The following is a 13,413-nucleotide window of genomic DNA, read 5'->3' on the forward strand; positions in this document are numbered from 1 at the left end:
TGTTGATTTCTACCTAACAAGGGCAAGGGACACCTTCCCATTCTCTGCTGTCTTCTTCAAAGAATTAATGTTCTTTTCCTACAGTCCTTTCACTTCTTTAGTTGGTAATTCCATAATATTTTATATTATTTGCGGCTACTGTTAAGAGTGATGTTTCCATCATTTCTTACTTCAAACCATCTTTCCTTTTCAGAAAATATTCCTTGTAACCACCTTCTATCTACCTTCCTGATGACCACTCCCAATCTTCTGATAACTATAATTATATTCCCAACTTCTAAGGATACTTTTTTTTTTGTTTTTCTAGACAAGGTTTCTCTGTGGTTTTGGAGCCTGTCCTGGAACTAGCTCTTGTAGACCAGGCTGGTCTCGAACTCACAGAGATCCACCTGCATCTGCCTCCCGAGTGCTGGGATTAAAGGCGTGCGCCACCTAAGGATACTTTTATACAAAACATACAAGTAAGCGTATGAGTGATTTGACTTTTCATGCCTCTCGTATTTCAGTTAATGGTATCCTTTGAGCTTAAAAACATTGTTGAAACTTTTTAGGATTTTATGGTTCTGGTTTGAGAACCAAATTGTGTCTTTCACTGGGCCTTTTTAATGTTTTGGCTGTTTTCAGGGAGACGTTGTTTTGTTATCTAGTTCTAGATTCAGAGACAAAGTTCTTTCCTTTGGCTCTGGTTTGAAAACCACAGTTGAAATACCCTTCCTGTAACCAATAAGGTTTTATCCATTACTTTGCTGGTTTAAACTAAAATAAAGAGAGGTATAATCATGCATAAACAAATTGTTGACATTATCAAACTTTTTTCTACACAATAACTGATTTAGTTAACTGACTATAAGTGGCTTAACATCTGAGGAAACAATTTAAAATAAGCCCCCAGTTTTTCCTCAGGTCCAAAAGATTATGATAATATGCACAAGCTTTCTCAGATGACTACACACAAAGTCTTACTCTTCTGTGAAGCACAAAACAATATGACACTGAATTCATTTATAGAGTTTCACTACAGTATAATTTGTTTTTCATGGTTTTGAAAAATACACAAATTAAATTCAGGGTTTCTCTACAGAAACGTTCATATTATGTATTTTGAGAAGATTGTGAAAAAGAAATTACCACATTCCATTCACAGGTATCTCTAGAGTATGTTACATTTTAAGCCTTTGAAGAGTACAGAGGTCTGCAAAGGCCTTATCACACAGATATCATTTCTAGGGTTTCTTTCAAGTATGTGTTCTTCTATGCATTTGAAAAACACCATGTTGTGCAAAGGCCTTACCACACTGATTACATTCATAGGGTTTCTCTCCAGTATGTGTTCTTTTATGCAAAAGATGATTATGTCATGCAAAAGGCTTACCACACTAATTACATTAATAGTGTTTCTCTCCAGTATGTGTTTTTTTATGGCTTTGAAGATAGCTGTGGCGTGCAAAGGCCTTACCACACTAATTACATTCATAGGGTTTCTCTCCAGTATGTGTCCTTTTATGGTATTGAAGAGCAAAGTTCTGTGCAAAGGCCTTACCACACTCATTACATACATATGGTTTCTCTCCAGTATGTCTTCTTTTATGGTATTGAAGAGCAAAGTTCTGTGCAAAAGCCTTACCACACTCATGACATACATATGGTTTCTCTCCAGTATGTCTTCTTTTATGATCTTGAAGATTACTCTGAGTTGCAAAGGCCTTACCACCCTGATTACAATCATATGGTTTCTCTCCAGTATGTGTTCTTCTATGGAATTGAAGATGATTAAGTCGTGCAAAGGCCTTACCACACTGATTACATTCATAGGGTTTCTCTCCAGTATGTGTTCTTCTATGACTTTGAAGATCACTGTGACATGCAAAGGCCTTACCACACTGATTACATTCATAGGGTTTCTCTCCAGTGTGTGTTCTCTTATGCAATTGAAGAAGACTGGGATGTGCAAAGGCCTTACCACACTGATTACATGCATAGGGTTTCCCTCCAGTATGTATTCTTTTATGGCTTTGAAGATTACTGTGTTGTGCAAAGGCCTTACCACCCTGATTACAATCATATGGTTTCTCTCCAGTATGTGTTCTTCTATGCAATTGAAGATGATTAAGTCGTGCAAAGGCCTTACCACACTGATTACATTCATAGGGTTTCTCTCCAGTATGTGTTCTTCTATGACTTTGAAGATCACTGTGACATGCAAAGGCCTTATCACACTGATTACATTTATAGGGTTTCTCTCCAGTATGTGTTCTTCGATGTTCTTGAAGAGCACTGTAGCGTGTAAAGGCCTTACCACACTGAGTACATTCATAGGGTTTCTCTCCAGTATGTGTTCTTTTATGGCTTTGGAGATTACTGTGGTGTGCAAAGGCCTTACCACACTGATTACATGCATAGGGTTTCTCTCCAGTATGTATTCTTTTATGGCTTTGAAGATTACTGTGTTGTGCAAAGGCCTTACCACACTGATTACAATCATAGGGTTTCTCTCCAGTATGTGTTCTTCTATGCAATTGAAGATGATTAAGTCGTGCAAAGGCCTTACCACACTGATTACATTCATAGGGTTTCTCTCCAGTATGTGTTCTTCTATGCCTTTGGAGATCACTGTGACATGCAAAGGCCTTACCACACTGATTACATTCATAGGGTTTCTCTCCAGTATGTGTTCTTCGATGTTCTTGAAGAGCACTGTAGTGTGCAAAGGCCTTACCACACTGAGTACATTCATAGGGTTTCTCTCCAGTATGTGTTCTTTTATGGCTTTGAAGATTACTGTGTTGTGCAAAGGCCTTACCACACTGATTACAATCATAGGGTTTCTCTCCAGTATGTGTTCTTCTATGCAATTGAAGATGATTAAGTCGTGCAAAGGCCTTACCACACTGATTACATTCATAGGGTTTCTCTCCAGTATGTGTTCTTCTATGCCTTTGGAGATCACTGTGACATGCAAAGGCCTTACCACACTGATTACATTCATAGGGTTTCTCTCCAGTATGTGTTCTTCGATGTTCTTGAAGAGCACTGTAGTGTGCAAAGGCCTTACCACACTGAGTACATTCATAGGGTTTCTCTCCAGTATGTGTTCTTCGATGTTCTTGAAGAGCACTGTAGTGTGCAAAGGCCTTACCACACTGAGTACATTCATAGGGTTTCTCTCCAGTATGTGTTCTTTTATGGCTTTGAAGATTACTGTGTTGTGCAAAGGCCTTACCACACTGATTACATTCATAGGGTTTTTCTCCAGTTTGTATTCTCTTATATGTTTGAAAAACAGTACATTGTGCAATGGCTTTACCACCCTTATTATATTCATAGGATGTCTCTCTAGTATATATTCTTTTAATCTTTTGAAGATGACTCTGATCAGGAAAGACCTTACCATGCAGATTACATTCATATGATTTCTCTCCAGTATGTGTTCGTTTATGACTTTGATGATTTTCATAAAGAAGAAAGTCTTCATCATCTTGACCATACTCATAGGGATTCTCTCCAGTGTGTGTTCTTTGATGCATTTCAAAATGATTGTGATAAGAAAAGACTTCATCACATTGCTTAATTTCACAGCATTTTTCTCTGCTATGTGTTTTTTCATTCCTTAGAAGATGAGTGTTATAAGACAAGACTTCACCCCAGTGAGAATATACTGAAAACTTCTCTCCAGTTTGAGTTCTTTCGATCCTGCAAGGATAATTTACACATGTAAAAGCTTTACCACATTCAATGAAGTTGAACCTCATACCTATATAAATTAATTTCATATTTTTTCAAATTGTAAAAAGGAATCAACTATCAAGGTTTTATAGCTTTGTTTAAAATAATGTTTTGTTCTCTCATTAGGTATCATTTACATCTAGAAAAATATTTGTGATGAGAAATTCCATTGTGCCAGTTTATCTTTTCATCTATAACTATATCATACTTTACTTTTCTAGGATATTTTTTACATTTTTGAAGAGAACTGCATATACTGAGTGCTTTACCAACTTTACTCCATTCATAATATTGTGAACCACATTTGGTAAGTGAACTAAGACACCCAGAAGTATTTGCATAGACCTAGAACTCATGTTTGTTTGTTTGTTTTTGTTGTAATGTGAGATTGTATTTGGGTATTAACCATGATGATAGAAAATAAGTTAACTTTGTATTTTTGGATCAAATTAAACATGTACACTCTACATAGGAACTACAGTTTATCTTCTTAATTGTTCTTAAGGAAAGGTATGGTAAATCTTTCTGTATTCCTATCCTCATATACTTGTGTCAAGAGTGACATATCATATATATGAAAAAAAGAATAGTGTATAAAAGATTTCTAAATGAATCTACAAGGTTTGACTTTCACAGACTTGTTGTATAGATATTAAGGTTTCTCCACAACAACTGCCCCTTGACCCTTGACTAGTCTGGTTTCACTAAACTTAGCATAGTCACAAAAAGTATGAGTGATACAAGGCTTACCATGGGCTCTTGGATTAGTAGAAAGTTTTGCAGCGATACTCATCATCACTGAAATATGTATACATTTTCTGTCATGAATAGCAAGAAGCAAATGAAGCAGCAGTTCTACAACATAGCTCTCATGGTGCTATAAATCAAATGGTGATATCTGTTCAGGTATTGCTACCTAGACTTTTTCTTAAATGAAGGCTTTACAGATGCAATTCACATACATTAAATTGAGGGATATGGATCTGTGAGAACTTAATAACCATCAATATATTTAAAGCTGTGGTTATTTACACTGTTGCTTTTGTTTTAAAGTTCCAGAACACATTACAAACTATTCAAGGGAAATTGTTATGAACTTGCCCAAGAAAATTACCTTGCATGTCTTCTAGAACATTGACAATGCTCTTCGGTGTTAAGGTCTTCCCAAATGTATCCTGAAATACAGTACCAGAACATATGTTATATTATTTAAGAATGTGCAACAATTAGCTTATTATCTTAAGTGCACCTAAGAACTGGGACTGTGTTATTTACCTCATTCTTCTTTCTCTAAAAAAATTACAGAACAAAATCATTAACCAAAGAAAAGTTGTCTCCATATTGTGAAACATGAAAGAAATTCATTTTCACCTATAGTAGTTAGGTTCCTGTAGGTCTCCAGCATCACATCTTTGTAGAGATTCTTCTGGGAAGGATTCAGTAAATCCCACTCTTCCTTAGTGAAGTCGATGTGCACATCATCATAGGTCACTTCCTTCAAAAATATACCATATATGAGTACAGTGTAAGTATGACAGTAAAATGCATACTTCTTTGAAAGTATAGTTTTATGATTCTGGTGTTCCCCATTCTTGTTCCATGACATAGACAGTCACTTTAGAAGGAAATTGAAAAGGAGAATCAATTCTGTTATTTCTGTGTCCTTTGTATAGGATACCTCCTTATAAGAGCAGTATCTATTCACGGGGAAAGAAAAAGAGAAAAGATCAACAGTATGTTGTATGCATGAGAAAATTAATGACTACAGAAAGGAAAAAAAAGATGGACAAAATGGGCATATTGGTGTTTTTTTCCTTTAGCACAACACTCAGAAAACAGAGGTGTATATATTTGTCTGTGAGATGAATGCCAGTCAAGATTTAACAGAACTGTTTATCCATTTTTGGATACCATGTATCTTGTCAGAGGTTGAGGCATGAACATGTCTTTGCCCAAAGGCCAGTTTTGAAAACAAGAAAACAAGATTTGAGTGTCTTCGGTGCTCAACATTCTCTGGAAAATAGATCACTGCTACCAGTAGTAATTGTGTCTCACTTCAACAGTACTCTAGGTTATTTAAATTCCATATTTTACAGCTTTTTGAAGTGGTTAAATATTACCTATCTATGCAAAATATAATCTTTATGTGTCTAAAAAACCTGATTATTCTAACTATAAGTATGACAAACACAGATGACTATTGATCTCTAATTCTAATACCTATATAACTTAAAGACTAAGACTTCATATTAGAATATTGTACAATAAACAACTGTACAACAAATGAGGACAATGGGCTCAAAATGTAACCAATGAATAAATATCTTGATCAGTGGAAGAAATGTACATTGCAATTTGATAAATATATTTATCAATATATAAAATGTTTTAAGCAGAAGTAGAAGCATGAATGCATACAATATTCAATATTTAACATTATATCAATGGACAAAAATCTATATCAAAGCAATTGCCTATAAATTATAACTCACAAGCATTCACTCTATTACTCACTATTATTATTAATGTATGTAAACTCACACTAATCTATTATTCCATCCAATTTTCCCTTTTTTTCAAAGAAATCCCTGAGCCCATAAAATTTCCCTTCTAACCCACAACCCTATACCAATTATAATCAACCCCTAAATGATTTCCCTAACCCTAGGACAAACTTTGTTGGAAGTCTTTTAGAATTACTTCCAGCTATCATGGGGGTGATGTTCTTTCTATGGGATCCTGTGAAAGTAAAATGATGGTTACATTCCAAGATTACTGTCTGGTATAATTGCAAATAGTCTCTGAGTATTTTGTAAAAGTTTTCTGAGATTCCTCTTATAAGGTCTGTCTAGAACTTTGTAAAAAGTGGACCATTTCAGCTAACCAAGTTGGAACCATCTTGAGCAGCTGGTATGCGAAACACGTCTGGTAGTAACACTATCATCATCATGCCATCATATCAACCAGGTTGAGTTGTTGTTGTGGGGCCCCAACTTCTTCCTGGAAACTTCAAAATTACTGCAGTATCATTCATTGTTCATTGTGGAAAACTTAAACATTATTTATATAGTCATATACAGACATATATATTCAGTGACATGTACAATAGAGACAAAAATAGAAATGTAGAAAAGTGGAAATTTTTCTAAATTCCTTTTTCTTTCTGTCGCATGCTCCTGACATGAGAGAAAAACTCTGAATTTTTATTTTAACGACATGCTTGGATTTATACAGGGACAGAGCTAGTGTCCATCTCCAAAACCAGCTCTATATATTCATAAATACACATCCACTTACAAAAGGCACCCAATGAAATGATAGGATAAAAGTGTAGATTACGGGAATCTAAAAAGAATAAAGGGGCATATATGTGTATGTTGTAAAAGTGTAGATCACTAAAATTAATTTTAAAAAGTAACTACTTATTTATATATATATTTACATTGATGTAGATATGGATGCTCCCTTTTGACATAAACTTGACATTTTTATTAAAACATCCTGTCTGTGATTTTTATATTCTTAAACTATTTTACCTAATTCAACTCACTTAAACGTGTCATGAAAATTTCTAGTCCTTGAGAGTTATTATTATAAACCAATTAGGATATAAAGTACTGCATGTTAGTACTTTGTTATTTATTACAATTGAAATTATACTCGAGTTAGGTGTGTTTTCAACATTATTTTGAATTTCATTAGCTGATTCAAATGAACATACTTTAGAGAAAATGTTTGGTGAAGTAAAGCAAACTTTGTCTTCTTGGAGATTACAAATTACTTGTGAAAATATACAAAAAGGTGATTATATTAATCATTCATCATATAAAATACTTTTACAAAAATTTGAGCCCAAAAGTTAAAAATTAGGAGAGATTATTTGTGGAACCTTAATAGTTTTCAGAAATTGTTGCAAGACATTGATCATCTATATCCCAATACTGGAGTAAAAAATTGAAAAGAGTAATTAGAACCAAACCATAAAATGTGACAAGGAGTTAAATAGTCAAAGAGAATTATCATCTAAAGCAGAGAATAAATAGTTTAGTGGAAATAAAATTATAGGAGGCACTTATGGATTGTCTGGATAAATTATAGGAGGCACTTATGGATTGTCTGGATGTGAAGTTTTGTTACATTCAAGACTTTTTTTGATACAAGTTTCTCTGTAGCTTTGGAATGTGTCCTGGAACTACCTCTTCTAGACCAGGCTGGCCTTGAACTCCACCTGCCTCTGCCTCTGCTGGGATTAAAGGCTTGAGCCACCACCTCCTGGCCTTCATTCTAGACATTTTATGCTCTATGCATTCCCTATAGGAATTTTACTGCAGAGGAAAGATATTATCTTATAATCGATATTTTAAACATATAAACATACTAAAAAAATAAAAAGTTATGTGGAAAAAATCTGAGTTGTTTTGTTTTGGTTTTTTTTTTGGTTTTGTGAGACAGGGTTTTTGTGTGGTTTTGGAGTCTGTCCTGGAACTAGCTCTTGTAGACCAGGCTAGTCTCAAACTCACAGAGATCCGCCTGCCTCTGCCTCCCAAGTGCTGGGCTTAAAGGCGTGCGCCACCACTGCCCGGCTCTGAGTTGTTTTTAAAAAGAAAACTGAAACTTCATCTATAGCAAGAATTTACAAAGGTTCAATTGTAGCATGTTTTACTAATGTAGAAATTGAATCATTACGGAGAGGAAGTGAACATTGTCAAAGAGCTTACAGTAATTTCTTGGGAGAAATTAACAACAAATATTCCTTTAGCCATAATATTAATGATCATATAGAGAAGTAACTAATTCTAGGGAAAGGTTCCATCTAGCTTCCTATATTTAATTTTGGGTTTGAGTCTCTATCTGATATCTAGGCATACATAAAAAACACTCATTTTTTACCTCTTACAGATCGACTGCATATGACAATTAAAATGCTTAAGTTTTTTTGCAATGAAATATGAGCATGCATTACAGTGACCTGTGAAGTCTCCAAAAGAAGTGTGAGTCATGCAAGGAAGATTTCAACTGCACTATGTAATTGTTTCACCATCTAAACATCAGGTTTGGACTACAAACTGCTCGGGACAATATCAATATGGTACAGTCAGATGATTGAGACTGTTGGGAACATATGTTTTAATTAAGCAAACAGTTCATTTTGGAGGTTTGAGGAAGAGATGATGGGCAAAAACACAGACAGGTTGAATGACGGAATTGAATCAAAGACCCTGATATTAATCCTCACACCTATGAACACCTGGTTTTTGACAAATAAGCTAAAATTATACAATGAAAAAAGAAAGCATCTGCAACAAATTGTTATGCCGTAACTGGATATCAACATGTAAAGGAGTACAAATAGATCCGTATCTATCACCATGCACAGTACTCAAGTCCAAAGGGGATAAAGGCCTTAATGTAAATCTAATCACACTGACACTGATAGGAGAGAAACTGAAAAGTAGCCTTCCAAGTATGGAACTAAAGACCACTTCCTAAATATAACACCTGTAACACAGAATCTGAGAGGAACAATTAATAAATGGGACCTTCTGAAACTGAGAAGCTTCTGCACAGCAAAGGACACAGTCAGTAACACAATAAGGCAGCTTATTTAATTGGAAAAAAATTTCCAATTCCATATAAGATAGAGGACTGATCTCCAAAATATATAAAGAACTCAAGAAATTAAACATCGAAATTTCAAATAATTCTATCAAAAATGGGGTACAGAACTAAACAGAGAATTTTCTATAGAATAATCTCAAATGGCCAAAAGACACTTAAGGAAATGTTCAACATCCTTAGTCATCAGGGAAATACAAATCAAAATGACTCTGCAATACCACCTTACACCTGTCAAAATGGCTAAGATCAAAAACACCAATGACTGCTTATGCTGGAGAGCATGTGGGAGTAAGGGGAAGACTCTTCCACTGCTGGTGGAAATGCAAATTGTACAACCACTCTGGAAAACAGTATGGCAGTTTCTCTGAAAATTAGGATTCAACCTACCTCAAGACCCAGCAATACAAATGGTGTGAACTCCTTTATACATTAATATTGGTTGTAAAGTAAAGGATATTCATGCTACAATCCATAGACACAGAGAGAGTTAGTTAACAACAAAGGATCAAGGGAGGGATACATCGATCTCCCTGAAAGGGGCACTAGAATTGGTCTTCTGAATTGAATGGTGGTAGTTGAGTATGGGAACAGGAGAAATCAGGATCAGGGTGCTTGGATGTAGGGAGAATGAGGAAAGACTACAGGAATTGGGGAACATTATGGAGTTGTTATGGTACATAGTACAGTAAATACTCATTAGATTGTATGAAAATGCCACTAGGAAGGACTTTTAGAAAAGAGGGATGAGAAACTTGTGGAGTCTTCTCTAATCAAGGAAAGTATTCAATGTTGGGACTGGGACACCACCCAGCAACAGTTACATCTACATCTAGTCCTGCTTGCAAGATATGTTGAGTTATTTGTTCCCCAGAACTTGTAGGAGTAAACAACAAATAACTCGTGAAACTTCAGGCCCATTCCATTAGAGGAAGACAATGCCCATCCTAATTGGATGTCAAAGACCTGAAGCTCACTACACTAAAATCTATGATAGAACCAAACAAGATAGGAAAAAAGTCCATGAAATGATTTCTCATGATATTCTGCTATTCTCATAGAATGGTGCCTCAGCCAATTGTTATCAAACTGGCCTAATCCAGGAACTCAAAGCAAAAGGGGCAGACACAGGTAGTCAAACAATAAGAGGAGCTAAGGAGACCCTGCTGCCAATGGGGAGGAAGTACCATAGCAACTGCCTCCCACCTTAGTTGAGGACACTAGGTTAACACAGCCCACAGAATCAACTAAGCAGGGGTTATTGGTGCTCACAGAGACTCATAATCCTATCGGGGCCTGTGCTAAATGCTTTGCATATATGTTATCAGTTCATACTTTGGTGTTTTGTGGGACTGCTAAGACTTGGTGCGTGTATATGTGGGGTGTACTTTAACTCAATTGACAGCTTTTGAGACCACTTTTCCTCATTCTGGGTTTCTATATCCAGGCTTTATATGGATTCTGCATAGTCTTACTTTAACTTGTTGTACCATGTATGTGGGCTGGTTTTCCATGTCTAGTTGACAATGACCTAGAGACATCAGAGATAAGGGAGCCTCAGAAAAAAAAATGCTTCCACGGGATTCAGAAATGAGGCATTTTCTCAATGACTGATTAATGCCAGAGGGCACAGCCCATTGAGAGTTGTGTCATCCCTGGGCTGGTCCTGGGTTCTATAAGAAGAGAGGATGAGTAAGTCCTATGAAGTAAGAAAGTAAGAAGCACTCCCCCATCACATTTGCATCAATTCTTGACTCAATGATCCTGCCCTCCTTAAGTACTTCCTTGATATTCTTTAATAGTGAACAACAATATGGAAGTATAAGCCAACTAAACTTTTGTCACCCAATTTTGCTTTTTGGTCATGGTGTTTCAACACAACAGCAGAATCCCTAACTAAAACAAGACACCATGTTTTGTTGATATGTATGAAATTCTAAAGGTAAACAAAGAAGAGAGATTTGGGGGAAATGTCAGACTGAGATGAATGGAGGAAGGAAGCACTGCAGTCAAGGAAAAAAAAAGAAACAAAAGACTAATGAAAGAGAGGAATGAGGACAAGTGAGGGAAGACTGGGTCAAGGAAAGATGAAAATTCAGCAGAGTGAATGCCAAATCCTGTGGTTCTCTCTCAGGTACATGGGGCTACATATTTTGTTTGGTTGGGTTTTTGTTTTTGTTTTGTGTTTATTGGGACAGGGTTTCTCTGTAGCTTTGGAGCCTTTCTTGGAACTAGCTCTTGTAGACCAGACTGGCCTTGAACTCATAGAAATGCACCACCAGTGACTGGCTAGGCTTTATTTTCCAAGGGCTTACTTAATTAGCTCTATCCTTACTGAAGCATTAATCTAATAGATATTTAAAATAAAAACTCAGACAAGGCAGTTGTGGCACCCACCCTTAATTCCAGCACTTGGGAGGCAGAAGCAGGCAGATCTCTGTGAGTTCAAGGCCAGCCTGGGCTACAAAATGAGTTCCAGGACAGGCTCCAAAGCCACAGAGAAACCCTGTCTCAGAAAAACTAAACCAAACTAAACTAAACTGAAATAAAATAAAAGAAAATAAAATAAAAACTCAGGAGTCAGATAGCAGGATAAGAACTTGAAAGATCAGAAAATCAATTGATCAGCCACTAGTGACTACTACCTCTTCAATTTCTCCATGCAATAAAAGAGCCCATATCTTCTCTCAAGCCTGCCTTAATAATCCTGATTCCTACCTGGACAAAGACCTCCAAACCTCTAGGGTTATTTTCCATCAGGTTGTTGTTAGCTCTGTCCCTCACTCCAAGCAAGCTTTATTATGAGAACATGATCAAAATGTCATAATTTCCCCTTTCTCACTAAATAAAAAGTGAAGGATTTAACTAACACAGTAAAGCGATATACAAAATATACAACAACTATGTACAAATATATATAGGAAACAATGACCAGTCCATTTGTGATTGGTAAATTTAGAGAAAATACTTTATTATCTATCCTATCTAGGTAAGTCCAAAGTATTGTACCTAAATCATTTTTTATCACAACCTAAAATAAACTTTTTATATCTCTTAACCTTACATATTTCAAGCTAGTTTCTGAGTTGTTTCAATTTAGTAACAAAGAGAACTACAATTATCTAGTAATTAACTCCATTAGAGACCTAAGAAGGATATAATACTGAGTAAACAGAATGTATAGTGTTTATCTATCTCCATGCAGAAATCTCAAGTCCAAATAGATCAAAACATAAAAACAACCACATTGAACTTCATAGAATTGAAAGTGGGAAGGACACTTGAACACATTGGTACAGGAGACCACTTTTTAAATATAACCCCAGCAGCATGAACACTAATAGCAATATTTAATAGATGGGACCACCTAAAACTGAGAACTTTCTGAAAATCCGAAGAAATGTTCAATAAAATGGCAGCCTATAGGATGGAAAAAGTTCTTCTTCATCCCCACCTCAAACAGAGGGCTAATATCTAAAATATATAAAGAGCTCAAGGAACTGGTCATCAGAAGAACAAATAAGCCAATAGAAAAATAATTGTACAGAATTAAACACAGAACTCTCAAGAGATGACTATAAAATGACTGGAAGACACTTAAGGAAATGCTCAACATCCTTAGCCATTAAGAAATGTAAAAACAACTCTGAGATTCCACCTTACACCTGTAAGAATAGCCAAGATCAAAAACCTTTTGAGAGTTTATGCTGGAGAGGATGTGGGGTGAAGGGAAAACTTCTCCATTGCTGGTGGGCATGCAAACTGGTATAATCACTTTAGAAATAGAATGGTGATTTCTCAGAAAATTAAGACACAACCTACCTCAAGACTAAGCAATACCACTTTTGGGTGTATATCTAAATGATTCTCAATCATACCCCAAGGACATGTGTCCAGCTATATCCATATCAGCACTATTTGTATTAGTCTGGTAACAACCTAACCACTCCCTGACCAAAGAATGGATAGGAAAATGTGTTGCATTTATACAATGGAGTACCACACAGCAGAAAAAAATAATGACATTTTGAAATTGCAGGCAAATTTATGGATCAAGAACACATCATACTGAGT

At 35.8% G+C, this 13,413-nt stretch overlaps 1 protein-coding gene across 1 annotated transcript; it reads right to left on the reverse strand.

Annotated features, from left to right (window-relative positions):
• Positions 1-1,460: 1,460 nt before the first annotated feature.
• On the reverse strand, positions 1,461-5,128 carry LOC121434642 (zinc finger protein 431-like). The gene is made up of 3 exons (XM_041633582.1): positions 5,095-5,128; positions 4,838-4,898; positions 1,461-3,186 (listed from the first exon to the last, which is right to left on the reverse strand). Exons 1-3 carry the CDS (start codon positions 5,126-5,128, stop codon positions 1,461-1,463), a joined length of 1,821 nt encoding a protein of 606 aa, XP_041489516.1.
• Between the last annotated feature and the right edge of the window lie 8,285 nt (positions 5,129-13,413).

Source organism: Microtus oregoni, unplaced genomic scaffold, assembly GCF_018167655.1.
Source record: "Microtus oregoni isolate MIOR12 unplaced genomic scaffold, Mior012 000044F_ref0000062, whole genome shotgun sequence".
Taxonomy (NCBI): domain Eukaryota; kingdom Metazoa; phylum Chordata; class Mammalia; order Rodentia; family Cricetidae; genus Microtus; species Microtus oregoni.